Here is a 17560-nt window from a genome sequence, read left to right on the forward strand (position 1 = left end):
ATTTGTATTACATTTGTCCTCTAGAGTTTATCTATCTAAACATTGTCTTATTGCTTGTTTTCCAACAATTATTTGTATTCTCTAATGTACTTTTTTTTTTTCAGGTAAAGGACTGGCTTTGTCTGAACTGCCAGATGCAAAGAGCCCTAGGAACATCTGAGCTCACTGGACATCCTGTAGTCAAACCACAGCACACCCAAAGCAAGGTTTTTATGCCGCCTGGAACTGAACATAAAGATGTGCCAACATTAGTCCAAAAGGAGAAAGCCACAGAATCCTCAGCAGTTAAAAAAGAGGTAATTCAAGCACCTCTACCTAAAAAAGAAACCCCCAAAGTTGAGGCTGCTTTGCCAGTTGCAGTCCAAAATAAGGACACATCACGACGAGATTCTATGCAAAAGACACAGGTCCTTTCAGATACTGAACAAGGACAAGGCCAGGGCATTCCTGGCCAGCAGCAGCGTGTTGGAAAATCCCCACAAGAACAGCTTTCTGAAACTACAAAGCCAGAAGTCAAGGCAGATCTTAACAACAGACTGGGAAAACCACCACAACAGCTCTCAAAATCTGTAACCCCTGCTGCCAAATCCGCACCACAACCAGCTCATCCTTCTAAACAGGAATCAGGAGGATTCTTTGGCTTTGGTGTTCCTAAAACCCAACCTGCTGCTGCAAGGTCTGCTGAGTCTGTGACTGGGAAGATGTTTGGTTTCGGTTCGTCTATCTTCAGCTCTGCATCTACATTGATAACTTCTGCTGTTCAAGATGAACCTAAAACACCCCCCTCTCCTCGTAAGATGTCAGCTACAGTGGATGTCTCTCCTAAAATTACACCTCAAGTTTCTCCTAAGATGTCACCTGCAAAGGAGAGCAAACCACCTTTATTGGAGTCATCTCATCAGGCCAGTCCTGCGTCATCGGTACTGGCCAAAGTAGGGAAAGCTCCATCAGAGCCTCCAAAATCCAAGGAAGTGAACCAAGTTGCTTCTAAAGCAAGTCTGTCAACCTGCCCACTCTGTAAAGTCGAACTGAACATGGGCTCCAAGGATCCTCCCAATTACAACACCTGCACTGAATGCGAGAACACTGTCTGCAATCTTTGTGGATTTAACCCCATGCCTCATACAGCAGTGGTAAGTGCAGTACGTTTCAATTAACATGCCATTTTCACATCAATTGTGAAGTGTTTTCGGTTTGACTTTGAAATTAATTATGAATTACAGTCATTACTGGACTGTAAGGAGGATACTGCAGTATGTATGTCCTGTACTGCAATACAAATACTACAGTACCCCCCACCACTGCTTTTGTTCTGCATTAATGTCACCTTCACTTTTAGATATTTAAATATGTTCAGTGTCAGTAAATCACTCTGTTGCTGCTGTTGGATTCCATGTCAAAAGTAAAGGACAGCATTGTTCTTTGTATTATGAGTAGGTGATACATAATATACATGTCAGAATTAACTTTGTTTGCGTTGACATTCTACATTGTCATCTGGGCTTGTAAAAAACGTGATGGTTTTACACTGTATGAAAAGGTTTATTTGATAGTTTCCATTTATTGAAGATGACTTTTTATTTTGTATTATTAATTGCTTCTGTGCAGTTTTTGTTAATTCGTGGGGAGTGAAGCACACCTTATTTTGGGCTGCAGTGTGAAAGCAACACAATTCTTTTTTAGTACTTTTAGGCATCTTTTTACTTTGGGGAATGTGTAGGGTAAAGGGTAAAAGAAAAACCTGTTATACTATCATATCGCCTTTTATTTCTGTTGTTGAACTTAATAGGATGTATTTTATGTGGTGCCACAGCAGTCAAAATGTATGGAGAGATTGCATATTGACTGTGACTTTCAACAGAGGTCTTTGTGCTGTTAATTAATGTATCATATGTGAATTACTGACCTACGTTGAGAGGTTCTCAAACAAAATATAAAAATAATTACTGAAACACAGGCTACTTGGTGACCACTTTCCGTCCTGTGGAGTGGCCCCAGTTATTACATAACAACTCATGAGAAGAGTGCTTCAGCAGACCGGTGCACTGGAAATGTATTAACGTGATTGATGGTTGTGCAACAGCATTAGTGAGATGGGATCTGCTGCCCTAGCAGACCAGGGAATCTCTACCCCCCACCCCCCTGAGAGATCTGAGATGGCAAAGCCCTGTGATATGCCAATAAGCAGAGGTGAAACAGATTAAGTCCAACACAACACTGTGCAGTACATTAGTACAGCAGACATTTCCTTTCATGCCATCTGCTCACAGATCAGTGGCTCCATGAAATTCAACAATTTCCCCTTCATTTCATATGGGTTGCAGCAATACATGTGTGCACCTGCTTGTGATGTACCCACACATGCAAGTCATTGTAGAAAGCAAGGTTGTGTACCCTTGCCTTTTTCATGTCCTATATGTTTGGCGCAGTAATACTTTCGTTTCTGAAGGACTCACATTTCCCGGTAGGGTGGTCAGCTATTGGCTACGGTATTGTTAACGGTATTAACAATTACTGTCTCAAATAATTTGTGAATGGGATTTGTGAAACCAATCTAGACAGATTTGGTAAACTTTTCAGTCTTCTCTCACAGCTGTTTCAGTGTTCAGGTTGAAGGAGTTCAAATGATACAACACTGTGCTGCAAGAATTTAAAATGTGTGTTCAGTTTGTGAATGAACTCCGCCATTCATGTTAGTCATTTTGCAGGAGGCTTTGCATAAGGACATCTTTGATGCTGTTGCTTTCATATTGAAAGTCTCAGAGAAAAAGTTGGCTACATTAAAACATGACAAATATGTAACATATGCATTTACTAAATTATGCTTGTAGAAGTAACTACTGTTTATGAAAGACGAAATATGATTTTGTATTCTTAGTAAACAACAAGACCCATCATCGGGTCTGTCATTGAGTTAATGTAAGGTTTTCTTTAGTTCTGCCTTCTATTTGGTTTTCAAGATTACAACACACTGTGTTGTAATGGCACATTATTATGGAGAAATAACACTGAAAGAGATGTGCTCTTACGTAATTCACACTTCTCACGTTTTTCATGGACACCAGAGATGGGGAATAGCTTAAGGCCAGAGGTTGGATGGGGGAAGGGACAAGTATGGATGATTACTGCTGTGTGTACGAGATAGATTTATTCCTCTTGCAAACAGAAATAGCTTGGTCTTAACACAGCTGAATATTATGAGCCGCCATACTTATTGCTGCCCCATGACCTGCTTTATTCAAATGGGCTGTGACTGCCATTTCTCTAGCATGAATGTGCATTGCTCTTTGGTAGAACAGCAGAAATGTCTCCTTTTCAAATATGAAAAGGACTTGTGAGGTTCGAAAGAAGAGGAGGCTACTGTAGGAGTGCTTGCGGCAAGTCTATCCATTTTTCCTTTTGCCTGTTCTGCCTCAGCTGATACCATCAAAAGCCTGGGAGTGCCTGTTGTCTGATAAGTAGGACACACGTGTGTTGTGCTTTGCCAGCAAAAGCTTTATGTGTGACAGACAGGCAGACAAGACAGCGTGAATGATAGTTCCTTTCCCTTCTTTTTGAAATGTTGCCACCTGGCTATATCATTGGCTTAAAATAGTTATTTCTGTTTATTTTTCTAGGAAAATCAAAGCAACTGACAAACATTGTGCAAAGCTTCCATGAGAAACTGAATTATGACAAGCTGCATTCTCTATCTAATGTTGTCTGTCACTTTTCATTAAACCCAAAGTTTAGGTGAATATTAAATTAAATAAAAAGTTTATTTCTATAGCATCAATTCACAACAAAAGTTTTCTCATGACACTTTCCAATTAGAGCAGGTCTAGACCATACTCTTAGTTAAATTATATTATATATATATGTTTCCACATAGCACATTTCCAGACATCCACAGACGGCTGGTCCCATGATAAGGAGGAACACCTAGTGACAGTGCTAAAATTGTCACTGTGAAGAGAAACCTGGGACCGCTTGCTGCTGTCTTACTCAGTTTTTCACAGAGGGTACAATGAGGCTACTGGTGCTAAAACTGTGTAGTTGTATGCATTGGACTTTATGCTGTGTTAGAAAATTCTTGAAATAGTCATATACTAGTATGAACGAGGAAATCACTGTTATTAACTGCTACTGTTCTTTGCTGATTTTCAGCACAGATTATTATATTACTCTGTATGAAGTTGGAAGGTAGTTGGAAGGTTGTGAAGGTTGTTTCTAATTTACCTGCTGTGGCTTTCCATCAGAAAAAAATTAGTAACACCTCACTTAAGAGGTCTTGCATCCTTATTGTATTTATGCCACACCCTACCTCATCTCCCCTTTCTTCACCCCATGGCCATCAAAGGGAAGTTTGGAGATGCACCATTTGACAGACTGCAAAAAGCAGGGGGTGTGTTTCCTTGTCTTTAGAATGAAGCACTCTGCTTATTACAGATTAGTAGGTCAACATTCTCTATTATCAGAGGGCTTGATTTATGAGGAGTTCTTCTCTGTGGGGGCTGCTGAAAGCCAAGTATATTAGCCAGTTACAGCCTGTGCCAAAGGCATCTGCCAGAAAATCAATAAGTAACTTACCAGATCCAGTATCAACGGCAGGGAAAAACTGATTAGAACCTGGGAAATAGTGGTGTAGTCCACAGCCAATAAAGACCAATCCTTCAGTCTAGCTTTCATACATTGCAAATTTCTGGACCATTTGAATACTCAGGGATTGGTGTCTTGTAAGAAGGTGTGTGTTTGTGTGAATGATACAAGCTCAAGAATGCAAGAATTAGTAGATATTAATGTATTTGAATTTTGTATTTGATGTCTTTGTTGAAACACGTGCCTGTTATACCCCAGTGTTGATGGTGAACAAGATTTGTTTCCCTTGTATGTTACTCATAATGCATGGTGGATTGTGCCAAATGTGCATGTAGTGTATGCATACCACTAAACAAATTTGTGTAATTACAATGAAAGTATAAAATATTTATCTATTTTAAAAAGTCAGTCAGTGTTTGAAGCTAATTTGTGCTGAATGTGAATGGCTTCGTGAACTGGGCAATTCTTTAGGAAGCTCTGCATATCCAGCCTAACGCAGAACGCCTGTGTGTCAAGAGCATAATTTTCTGACTGCTGTCATTGTGAAACTCTGGTAATCCAGCTCACAGGCTAATCGTGGGGAGCAGTCTCTCCCACAGCTCTCTGCTTGGGGCTTTTGCTCGTTACTCATAAAACAGATTTAATTAGACAAAAGGATGATGGCAACTTTCCAAACCCTGTGGCTCTGATGCATGGCTCTGAGACTGTGTGGCTGTGAGGCAGTGACTGGCACTGGAGGGGAATGTGATAGGATTAGGTATTTTTGTTGACTGAGACACTTTAGCAGGTTAAATAAGTTATCATAAACAAGGCTGGTGCAGTGGTGGTGGATAAATGTTAATCTTTGCTGTTTTGTTTGGAATTATTTTGACATTTAATACACAGTGTCGAAGTACAACCCTCCATTTTCATACTTTTGTAATGCTCCATCCATCTGTTTTTCTTTTAGCTTGAAAAATGTCAACATATCATGCTGAGACTTAGACCTGTGTGATACCAGCACCTGGAGAGGTGTGAGGGGAAGAGCCACATTTAGACTGGAGGAGAGAGTGAATACACTAAACCAGCAGAAAGACTCAGGAATGCAAGGCCATGGCTCAACCATCTGTGAACACTGCTGTTTGATCCTTCCCTATCAGTCTTAGTTCATAGCTCCTTTCAAGTTTGTCCTGTTAGATGGAAGCAGAGGCTGAATGAGCAATAGCCCACAAAGCAGGATTTTAATGAGTTATGCAAATGTGGTTTTTGACATTCCTGTGGCTCCTTAACCACCTGTGTATTGTTAATATGTGTTAATTCAGAGTGCAGTTGTTTTTAGTGGCTGAAAGTAAATTCAGGTTACCCAGCTGTGATGCAACTGACTGGTGGAATGGCACTGTTATGCTTTTTGTTTTTTATTTTATTTTTTTACATATTGGTCTCTTGAGGAATTATGAAAATGATTTGATTTTAGTGCACATTTATCTAAATGAAACAATGAGTTAATATATTTTTAAATTGTCATATTTTCACCTACAAACAAAGAATATATTTTAAATGCCTTTTCCTCCAAAAATGGCAAATACATACAAGTATAATCAGTTTATTTCCATAGCCGTAAAGATTGCATCAATACATGCAAGCTCCCTCTGATAACGCCATTATGCTAAGTTCGTATTATGATCAGAAAAGCAGAAAGAGCTGAAGTTTGTGATTACTAATTATCCATGTGAATGGCATTGGCAGTGACATAATTTTGCTGATTTGCATATGTATGCAACAAGAGCACATTTCTGGTTAGCTGTGATTACATCCTGCAAGCATGACAGAGTTGGAGAAGGAGAAGTAGATGTAAAGGAGTTATATTTTTGGCAGATATTAAAGACAGTGTACCAGAACACACAGGTTTGTCATTTGACAATGATTGATGATTGATATTATTGAGGCTGAGTATGCATCAGGTCATATAAAACTGATGTTAAATAATTTATTGTTTTACATGATTATGAGCGTGGTGCGCTATGCTGATGAGACTTTGTCACTGGTGGGAACCAAAAGATTTATCATATTCCTGAGTGAACTGCAACAGACTGAACAAAAATATCTCAGTGTTAGCCATCTCAGTGTTGCAAATTATTTATAGTGATGTTATATTGTCAGTTTTCTTTCAATTTTCCCTCTAGCTTTGTCTCTAATCACCACAGGTCTTAGTAATGACATTTTAGGCTGATCTACGGGAAGAAAAATGAAATGTCCCTCATAGTTGGAATGTAAAAGCAATCCTAAGCCAGGGTATGACAAAGGACAGATTACACCACCTGCTAAACTTCAACTTAGTATACGAGACCATGAACTGTGCTTTTTATTTATGTCACTGCACCCTGAAACCATGCTAATCACCGAGACAAAATGTGTGTGTGTTGTGAGACACATCTAGATACTCTCCTGTTCATAACATTTGTGAGCATTAGTGTGTATATGTAGCTGCTGTGGTTCCTTTATGAAGATGTATTAAATTACTATATGTTCTATACTTTATGTCATGGACAAAACAATTCCAATGTAGGCTATTGGTTTCACAAACAGGATATGTGTGTAAACTCCTCCTCTGTTCTGTGTATCAGAACTGCTCTCCCTCGCTCTGCAGAGGCAGGCGCATTGCTGTGATTTGGTCTGCTAGGTTGCTACAGACACCCTGAATTATCCATTGACAGTATATGCTTTCCTTCATCAATCCATTGATGCAGCTTAGATGTCATAAGAAATGTCTTCAACGGATTAAATTTTTAAAGCAATAGCATTACTTATAAAATGTGATTAGCTCTGTTGCAAGGTAAGCATTGTATTGGTCTCTTACAAGTGTCGCAAGTTCTAGTGTAATAGCAGCGAGCATGCTTAATATTAGGGACCGCAAGCTTCTATGGAAAACATAATTTATGGATAATATTTCTGTGTGAGTATTTGGGTTGTTTGAATTGTTCACCAATGATTGTGTGGAGTGAAGATTGAATTTATATCACTTTGAGTGCTATGGTATTACTCAGCAGAAGAGACAGTGTTGTATTGCACATTGTTGTTATCTGTAACAAGTCTACATGTCTTAAGTGGGTCAAAACAATGAGTTACTAACCACTCCAAGAGACAGTATCTCATTGCCATGGCACATATGACATTATGCAGTGTTTTTTTTTTTTAAAAAAAAAAAAACAATTTCATATCCATATCATTTCAAATGTAAAGATTCAGTAATGTAAACCCCAGAACACATAATTGGAATCTGTTATCACTTAAAAATTCAATAATAAGTATTTTGATACTAAGACCAGGCAATAGAGTTTGATAATATGTTTGTTTGTATCTGTAGTCTTTGGACTTGACTTGAGGCATTTCTGAGCATGCTTTAACTCAGGCTTTACTAAAATACGTCACGATCTTAGATTAAGTGCTGCTTTTGTTTTAATACTGAGCTTCAGTCCTTCCATGGTCTCATTACTGTTACTATGTTCATCATTCTAAATAAAAAAAAAATAAGATGTAGTTTATTTGTAGCTACATTTTGTTACTTTTGTTTCTTAATCATTTCAAAATGTATAGTACTGACTGTGCACTATTCTAATGTCTCTGTATAGCATAGAGTTATTATAAAACCCAAGTCGGAGCAACAGCTTCACAGGGAGAACTAATCCATATGTAATAAATACATACCAGCACATAATATTTAAGTCAACAATACCAAAAAGCTAGTACATGAGGAATTGTAGTGGTGGTGAGAGCTGTGGGAACAAACAGCACTGGCATAAGTAAATGGTAAAAAGCAGCAAATTACAAAATCAACATTATATGTTTCTAGTTAGCTGGTTTTCAAGCAGCGGATGGATGCGCCATTGATGATGAAGCATGAATGAAGCAGCTGATGCTAATCAGCTAATGCAAGCATAACTTCAATGGTGTGCTTGGGATAACATAATGCAATTCAGCTATCTTTCTGAACAAATAAATAACTTTATTATTAGTGTGATCCCAGTAGCTCTGACTTGAATTGCAATAGCTTAATCTTGGAACAGATAAATTAGGCTGACTCAAGTCAGGCATTTCAGCATAAGCCCTTCTTTTCTTATTGTCATTTAAGAAATATCCCTCTAGGCCTATGCTTTGAAATGTGATCTGATGAGAAATCATAAAAATGCTACACTAACATCAATTGATCCTATGTTCTGTTTGTTTGCTCCCAGAAGGAATGGCTGTGCCTGAACTGCCAGACTCAAAGGGCCCTGCTGGGACAGTTGGAAGGAAAAATGGACCAGCCTTCACCTGTATCTGCAAAGCCAGAGACCCAGACCACACCTGCAGCCCAAAAAGCAGATCCCAAATCTACCCCGACAAAGGCAGAGCCTACACCTGTGGTCACAAAATCACAGCCCTCACCTGCTGCCATCAAAGCAGTACCCACCGTTCCAACCCCGAAAGAAAATATGGAACTTAGTTCTGTCAAAATGGAGGACATGACCACAGCAGCCTCTGCACAAATCAAGCTTGAGACCACAGTAAAGGTTTCACCTGTTACAACAGAAAAAGAGCCTTTAACAACATCTACAGCCAAACACACGGAGGTCAATGGAACACAGTCTCTCAAAACAGAAGAGTCTAGACCTGACTTTTCAAAAGTCAAAGTAGCTTCCCCTTCCCCAGCGACTGAGATGACAGTTGTGCCCACATCCCTTGTTGCTGCAGAGTTTGCTGTGGCTGGGGTTGTTCGAGCTACGGAAGCACATCCAGAATTGTCTGCCCCCGAGAGGATTGTTAAAGAACTACAGCCTGATGAACATACCAAAACAAAATCTTTACAGCAAGTTGAGCTGCAACCAACCTCACAAGAACCACAGCTGGTATTGGAACCAGAGCCAGTCATAGCAGCTAACAGCAAGAAGGTGGCTGATAAGCTGGTTGAAAAGGTTAGTGATGTCACTTCAACTCCAGAAACACAACCAGTATCTACAACGAAAATCATAATCAAAGTAAGAATGGGTCCTTTTTGTAAAAATAATTGTTGTATTTACAAAGATTCAAATTAAAACCGTATAAAAGAATATTATTTAGATACTATGGAGAATCATTCTATCATCAGTTATATCTTGCCTATTCATTCCCTATACTTAAAATCTCCTTGAAGATTATGTCTTCAGAGTCTTTTAAACAAGTAGACCTCAAATTCCTAGTTGTGTTGAAATTATGGATGGCTACAAAACTAACAAGCTTGTGCAGCCATATTATTTTGTTCTAACAGTAGGGAAGACTTGTAATGGAAAAAAAAACCCCACATCAAACATTAATTTCAACATGTATGTTTCCTATGTTGCAGACTTCCTTTGACGTCATTTTCATTACTTGCTCTTTCATCATTTGTTGTTTCTGTTTTTTGTCTCTTTTTTTCACAAAAGACATTAATATGATCAGTGTCATGATGTCAAAAACTAGTGATCTTTGACTGTTGTAGAAAGATGTGTTTTACAACTACTAATGAACTCAGGAAGGGCCTACAATTTGTTTGGCTTGTATATGCTTTCTGTAGTATTTTAACCATAACTACTTAGATTATGTTGACAAGATTGAGATGAATGATTTAATATCTCACTGAATTTGGCCATTTTCAGAATTACTCTTTAATTAATTTTACTTGTAACACTTCTGTTACAAGTAAAAAAAAAAGGTTAAGGAAATACTATTAGAAATAATCATTGAAGAAATGTTTGTTAACTTGTTTTTCATATTTTTAGGAACAAGATGAAACCATTCCTACAGCACAGGACAAACTGGAAAATATAGTTGTCCCTGCAGTGACTACTGAGCCTAAAGATAAAGCAGAGGGGCATGATGAAAATCAACCCCAGATTTTACCCATATCGGTGGAACTAGAGGGCCAGGTGGTCAGTGATACAAATGAAAATGATGTTAATACTAATTCATCCATGCCAGTTAAGAAAGAAGTTAAAGCTGAGAGAAGGCGCCTAAGTTTCCAAGAAATGGAGGAAAGCAGTGAAAGTGAGATGACACCCTCACCCTCACCTAAAATCCAGAGAAGAAGGCTAAAGGTGAGCAGTGTTTCATCCAGCAGTGAGGACATCAAAACTGAAAGCGCTGACTCCAATGTGGAAGATGAAGAATTCATCCGCAGGCAGATAATGGGTATGGGGGATGAAGAAGAAATGTCTCTTTCAGAAGATGAAAAAGGAAAGAATTTGTCAAATGAGGAAGCTATCAACGAGGCTGCTGCAGTGACACCCAAATCATTGTCCAGAATAAGTAGCACAGATAAAGAAGACAGCCCAGCCAGGATACAAGCCCTCCCAACAGCTGACACTGCCACTACTCAAGATGTTTCTCAAACAATTCCTAGCACTACTTTTAAGAAAGCTATTCCAGTCATGAGACAGAGACAAAGCACTGATGAAGAAGTAGAGAGCATCACAGAATCCCTCTCAAAGGGATCATCTAGTGTTCAGGCATCTAGCTTTACGCCGGGATCTTCACCTACATCAGCCTCATCTCTGGAGGAGGACAGTGATAGCAGCCCCAGTCACAGGAAAATCAGTGGGGGCAAACAGCATCGCAAAGGTAAGCACAGGCAGCCAAGCCAGCCTCTCCCAACCATTGAAGACTCCTCTGGAGACGAGAAGATGAGGGAGGAGAAGTCTAGGAAAGACAAAGATGAACTTAGAGCCCATGGCCAAGCACTGACTCCAACTGAAGATGCTTCCTCCACAGAGGATCTGAGATCGGTCACAGTAATTGAAGAAACAAGCAGAACATCTGGCTCTGAGTACTCTGCCAGTATAGAATCAGAACCAGAGGCTAGGCATGCTTTCCAAAGAGGATGTAAGCCTTCACCAACAGTCATTCCATACACTTCTGATTCTTCTGATCCATTTAAAGAGACAGATACTTTGACAAAATCATTGAAGAGTGCTGAAGAAGCATATGAGGAAATTATTCAGAAAACAAAAGCCATTCCAGGGGAGAGTCCTCCTGACATTGAGCCTCTCTATGGAGGAATGGCAATAGAGGACTATCTTTATGAATCCTTAGTTGAGGAGCCTGATATTAATATGAGTGACTCTAAAGAGGAAGAAATCATACAGAGCACTGGCTCTGAAACTCTAAAAAAACTCAGGTCTCCAGAGGAGGTTTATGAAGAGATGATGCAGAAAAAGAGAGAACTGATAATGATAGAGCAAGAATTTCAACAGGCCCAAACGGCCATGGAATCTTCCTCATCAGTGGCTTCAGTCACAGAGCATCCCTTGGTTGCTGATACCTGTATAGTGGCCATACCTGCAGATGACACATCTATCACTGGACAAACTGATATGCCTAATACAGGCATTGAAACCTTGAGTGAAGTGCCAATGAAGAAAAAGAAACGGCCAGCTCCTCCACGTCCCTCTGAACCCCCTAAGCGCACTGAAGTCACTGTTGTTCCCAGTGCTTCAAGTGGATCTGTAGGTTTTGTTAGGCCTATGGTTCCTCTAGATCCAGCACTCAGAAAGGCATTGTTTCCTATACCAGACCTAAAAATTACACAGTGTTCATCTGGGGAGGAAGAGGATGACAGTCTTGCAGATGAGTATGGTGTTGGTATTTCCTCTGACATTACACCCAGTGATGACTCTGAGACTAAAGAGGATCCTTCCATAAGCCCACCTTTGTCTGAAAATGCTGAAATGGAACCCATCTGTGTGGTCTGTGAGATTCCAGAGCCAAAACCTATTCCAACTCCAATATCAGCCCCAGAGCTAACTACTACACCTTCTCCAGTATCACCAGTGTCACCTCCAACTTCACCAGTCACTCCAGATTCCAGTTTGGCTTCTAATGCTACATCTTCATCGTCATTCCAAGCTCAAACACCCCTTTCTCCGGTTTCAACTCCGCTGTCAACACCAACACCTCCAGCTTCAGTTGCAACCCAATCACCTCCAGAGATCTTGCCACAATCACCTGCAGCAATACTGTCTAGTGGGGTCCTAGAATCTCATCCCTCTCCAACCACAGTTATAGTTACCATACCAGATGTGGTGTCAGATCCATCCAAAGCCCAAACAGCTGCTGCAGTACAAGTTATGACTTCTACAGCTGAAATCCCAGCTCCAGCACTAGTGGAGATGTCTATTCCTGTACCTGTTGTAGTTCAGATGCCAGACTTGGTTTCATCTCCATCTCAGGTGCCTGTTGAGGCTCCAGCTGTTATACAGGTCTCAGCATCGAGTCCTGCACCTGTTGTAGTTTCATCTCAACTTACAGCCTCAAAGGCAGCTACACCTGTTACACTCTCCACTCCAGCATCAACCGGTGATGTTTCTACTTCAGTCACTCTGGCCTCTGGGCCAGTTATAGTCCAGATGCCTGATCTAGTTTCAACTACATCTCCAATCTGTTCACAAATCCCACTACCAGTCTCAGCACTTGTGACTACCCCAGCACAAGCCCAAACTAAAGTGGTTCACTCAGTCCCTGTACAATCAGCAATCCCACGTATGAGCCCAGCAGTAGTCCAGGTGTCTGCACCAGCCCCAGCATCAACTACTATAGTCAAGAAGAAGGTCCCACCCCCTCCTCCTCCTCGATCTACTTCTGTGTCATTAGCTGAGCCTTATACAGACCTGCAACTTGTAAAGACTGGTCAGCATGTCAGCCCTACCATGACAAGACCTGTAACTGCGGGAACCACAGGGGCTGGTCAACCAATGCAGTCTGTAATTGTGGATATACAGCCAAGAATGGAAGAAATACAACCAGATAATGTGGGTGTACCTCAAGTAGTGTCCCCAACCAGACAAGGGCATGTAGTCATCATAGTGCCCAGTGTGGAAAACATATCTCTGCATGGACAAATCCCACAAGATATATCTAGCACGGGGCCAGTTGTTCCCACTCCTCTGCCACAGACTAGTCAAACAGTCACACACCCTGCTTCAGATATACCCGGGACAGATACAGCTTCACTATCTACTAAGGTTCCAGTGGCTTCAGCTCCACCACTTCCATGTAAACCGATGCCAGGGACAAAAGTTATAGACACAGTAGAAATACCTGTAGCAGATACACCGTCACCACCTCATACCCCTTTACCCAAGCCTGCTGTTCATCCAAAGCCACAGCTTTCCTCTACAGTGACACTTGCTACAACAACAGTAGCACAAGCTGTTGTGACAACAATTAGCCCTAGTCAGATTCCCAAGCCTCCTCCACCCATCCCACCCAAGCCTATATCAATTCCAGCAGGACTTGTTTTCAGCCACAAGCCAGGTGAGAGCGTTAAGCCACCTTCGCCTGTAGTCTCCAAAGCTGCAACACTGCCCAGGACCAAAGAACCTCCAAATGCTCTGTCTCTTAGCCTGACACGGCCTGTGGAGTCTAAATTTGGTGCAACATCTCCGAAATCACCATTGTCTCCTAGACATGCCAAATGTTTACAAACTTATGTTGTTATAACCCTTCCATCTGAACTTAGCTCACCAACAGAGGGCATGACAGTCCAGGCACCCGTAAGACGAGGCTCCATACCATCTACAAAATTGTCAGAGGTACGAACCACTCCTTCAGAGCAGAAAACACCCACTGAGGCATTCTCAGCACAGGCTATAGTTAGGAGAGCTTCTGTCCCCAATGTAAGGCAACCACCTCCAATACCCAAAGCTCCAGCTGTGGCAGCTGAGCAAGTCACACCCTCTGAGGTAGTAGCCACTAAGGTGGAAGTCAGAAAAGACTCTGTGTCATCTGTAGTGCAACCACTACCATCTGTGGCTAATGTAAATGTCATGTCATCAGGTCAGGACACACCTATTCAGGCACAGAGAGTACCTCATCCAATTAAGAAATCATATGTACAACAACAACCGATTACTCAGCCATTGCCACCACCTAAAACAGTATCTGAGGTTATCACAGTGCCCACAGAGACAAAGATTCTTATTCAACCAATAACAGTCCAGGCCACAGCAAGAGCACAGTCCATACTATCTGTTAGTCAGCATCCAAACATAGCCCCAGAGGTCATCACAGTTCCCCTTGAGGTCTCGGCTGAAGCACTAGTTCCTCAGGCCCCAATACTAACTGTACCTGTGCAGCCACAGCCTCTGACAGACACTGTTGCTATAACACTGCAACCTGAGGTTCCTTTAGATGCACCGGTTCCCCAAGATAGAACATCTATAGTCCCGTCCACTGTTATTTATCCACAAGTTGCAACTGAAGTAGAAATGTTGCAAAAAGAACAGGATGTGCCTGCTGATGTCACTATCACCAAGGCAGTCATGCTACGATCTCCAATACTAGGAGTGAGTCCTGTTACACAGCAACTTATGGCAGTTGAAAGTTTTAACAGTACTCAAACTGTTGCTGAACTTCCATCAGTACCACAGCCTGGCCAGCCTTTAGAAGTTCTGCCTTCAGGGACTGAACAGTTATCCAGACAACGACCACTTTTTGTAGCTGAAGAGGTGACCCTACCTACAAAGTTTGCATTGCCAACAGAGGTTATTACAACTGACTCTGCTTTTAGAATACCAGGAGTAACAGCAGTATGTCCAGTAGCTCAGCCTCTACCTGTAGAGTTAATGCCACTAACTACAACTGCTAAGATGACAGTTCCTACAGTTGGTGAAGTAACACCATCACCTGTTGTGTTAGAGGTCCAAAAAATTGGACAGTCAGATGTGCCTCATGTTACTGATATTCCACAAGTCTATGGAGCAGTTACATCCTCAGTCATGTCACATTTAACACATCCGCTGGAGGTCACAGCATTGCAGCCTGAGAATGAAACACTCAGAGAGATTATAACAAAGGATGTTGATTTAAGAAGCACTTCAGTATCCTTACCAGTTATGCAGCCTCAGGCAGTGGCTGGGATGCCAGTTGGAGTTATTACAACTGAAGAAACCACCAGTAGGAGGAGGACATCTATATCATCCATAGGACAGCCACCACACAGCACAAGTGAGATATTTACCTATCCTGCAGAGCATGAACATGCTACACAGGTGGTTACAACTGAAGCCTTTGCAGCCACCAGGAGAGAGTCCATAACCATGCAACAACCATTACCACTGGCACAGGTAGTCAACATGCCGGCTGAAAGAGATGTTCCTATTGATGGTAAAGGTGTTCAGGTGCACTACAGAAGAGGATCTGTTCCTTCTACAGAGCCGAGACCACATCTATTAACTTATTCATCAGAATACGATCGCCCTCTAGAGATTATAACCGCTGAGGAATACACTAGAAGAACCTCAATGCCCACTGCACAGGACATTCCACAGGGTGTATCTGTTGCACCGGTGACAATCACTAAAATTCAGCAAGAGTCTATCGAGAGCCAGGAGATTCGAGGACCAGAAAAGGTGGTCTCCAGTATGAGTCACATGTACTCTTCATCAATTTCCACTTCAGGCCAGCCTCCTGAAAGCCTGCCTAGTCTGGTCACTCAGGTGGTCACCACTGAGGTCCAGAGGACCACTGTTTCTGTTGTCCATGAAAGACTTCCACCTGTCCCTCTACCCAGTGTAGCAATCACTATACAACCGGATATAGCTAAAGTGCAACCTCTGCCAAAACAGAATGGGAAGATAATCTACCCTAGTGATGTTATTGATTTACGCACTATGAAGGTTGGCATAAAAATGACTGAACAAGGCATGGACCTCACACCACCTGAATCATATAGACAGACTTTTTCAAGTGATTCTAATGGCCGACAGATCACGGCAGTACAGCCTGAGATAGTAAATCTTAGTGCAGAGGTCACCCCTGCAACCACACTGTCTGTTGTCACTGACAACATCACAATAGTCACATGTACAGCTACCATTGCTTCATATAACAGCACTCCAGCAGAAAAACCGCTTGATTTGCAAGGCCCTGTTATGTCGTTGCCTCTGCCTCTTACCACATACAAACCATTCGAACCGCGAGCACAGATTGTATACAGACCTGTGAACTCCCAGGCTGTAGTCAATGCAGTAGCATCCACAGCTCAAGACATACCCATTAATCTTTCCTTTGGAGTCTCCTCAGGAAGCAAACAGCCAATTGCTTCAGCCCCAACAACAATAACCGATGGAGGTCCTATCCTTTCTTTAGAGGCCACAGGGGCCATGGATCTGTCAAATTACAGACCAGTGAGAGCTATGGTCGCTTTATCAGGCACAAGCCCAGGAGTGGTGACTACTGTTGTAGAAGATGATGGGACACCAGTCGACCTCACAGCTGGAAGAAGGAGTGTGTGCTGTGATGTCATTTACAAGCTACCATTTACAGGAAGCTGCAGGACACAGCCCCCAGTTACAACCCAACCTGACAACCGTTTTGGCTACAAAGATGACCATTACCAATATGATAATTCTGGACTCTATGGTATCAAAGGAATGAATGGTATAAAAGCTTCAGTATCTGAGACCAACCTGACAGAGGCAGGGTTGTTCTATGATTCCAAGATTGAAAATGACTATCTCAGTGGATCTTCAGATGGCGCTATAGACCTCACTGCTGCCAAACTTTCTGCTGGTGAGTATGGGCATATTTCTGCATGTTTGCTGGTTTATTGCTATCCTCTGTGTTTGCTCTTTGGGCTTGCATTTGATCAGTTTATTAGAACTGAAATGTTTATTCATAAAGTGTTATTCTTCAATTTATGTTGTTCAAGTTCAATAATTTGGTTACTAAACACATATGTGGTTGCTTCCTGTTTCAGTTTAATTCCTGTTTTGTTTAAATTGATTCATTTACTTTCCTTTTAAATTTTTTAAATTTTATTATGCATGTTTTCATTAATTTTTTTTTTCTTTTGTCTTCATACAGATGCATGTGTGTGCCTGCGTGTGCTCCCTCAATATTTTGGTTTTGCATCATGCTAGCCAAATGACTTCAGATATACATGTGCCATGGGAGTCTTTTTAAATCCAATCTGCATGACCCTCAACTCATCTGAAGTACAGTATGTTTCTGA

General features: G+C 41.3%; 1 protein-coding gene across 6 annotated transcripts in view; it reads left to right on the plus strand.

The window, feature by feature from the left end:
• LOC124061309 (protein piccolo-like) overlaps positions 1-17560 on the plus strand; it is a 43125-nt gene that overhangs the window by 2442 nt on the left and 23123 nt on the right. For 5 of the 6 annotated variants that reach the window (XM_046392977.1, XM_046392978.1, XM_046392980.1 and 2 more), the window contains exons 3-5: positions 105-1133; positions 8790-9572; positions 10332-17118. In XM_046392977.1, the coding sequence (XP_046248933.1) occupies positions 105-1133; positions 8790-9572; positions 10332-17118 (8599 nt within the window). The remainder of the gene's footprint in view (positions 1-104; positions 1134-8789; positions 9573-10331; positions 17119-17560) is intronic. The other variant, XM_046392979.1, reaches the window with a different exon arrangement.

Source organism: Scatophagus argus, chromosome 7, assembly GCF_020382885.2.
Source record: "Scatophagus argus isolate fScaArg1 chromosome 7, fScaArg1.pri, whole genome shotgun sequence".
NCBI classification, from domain to species: Eukaryota; Metazoa; Chordata; class Actinopteri; family Scatophagidae; genus Scatophagus; species Scatophagus argus.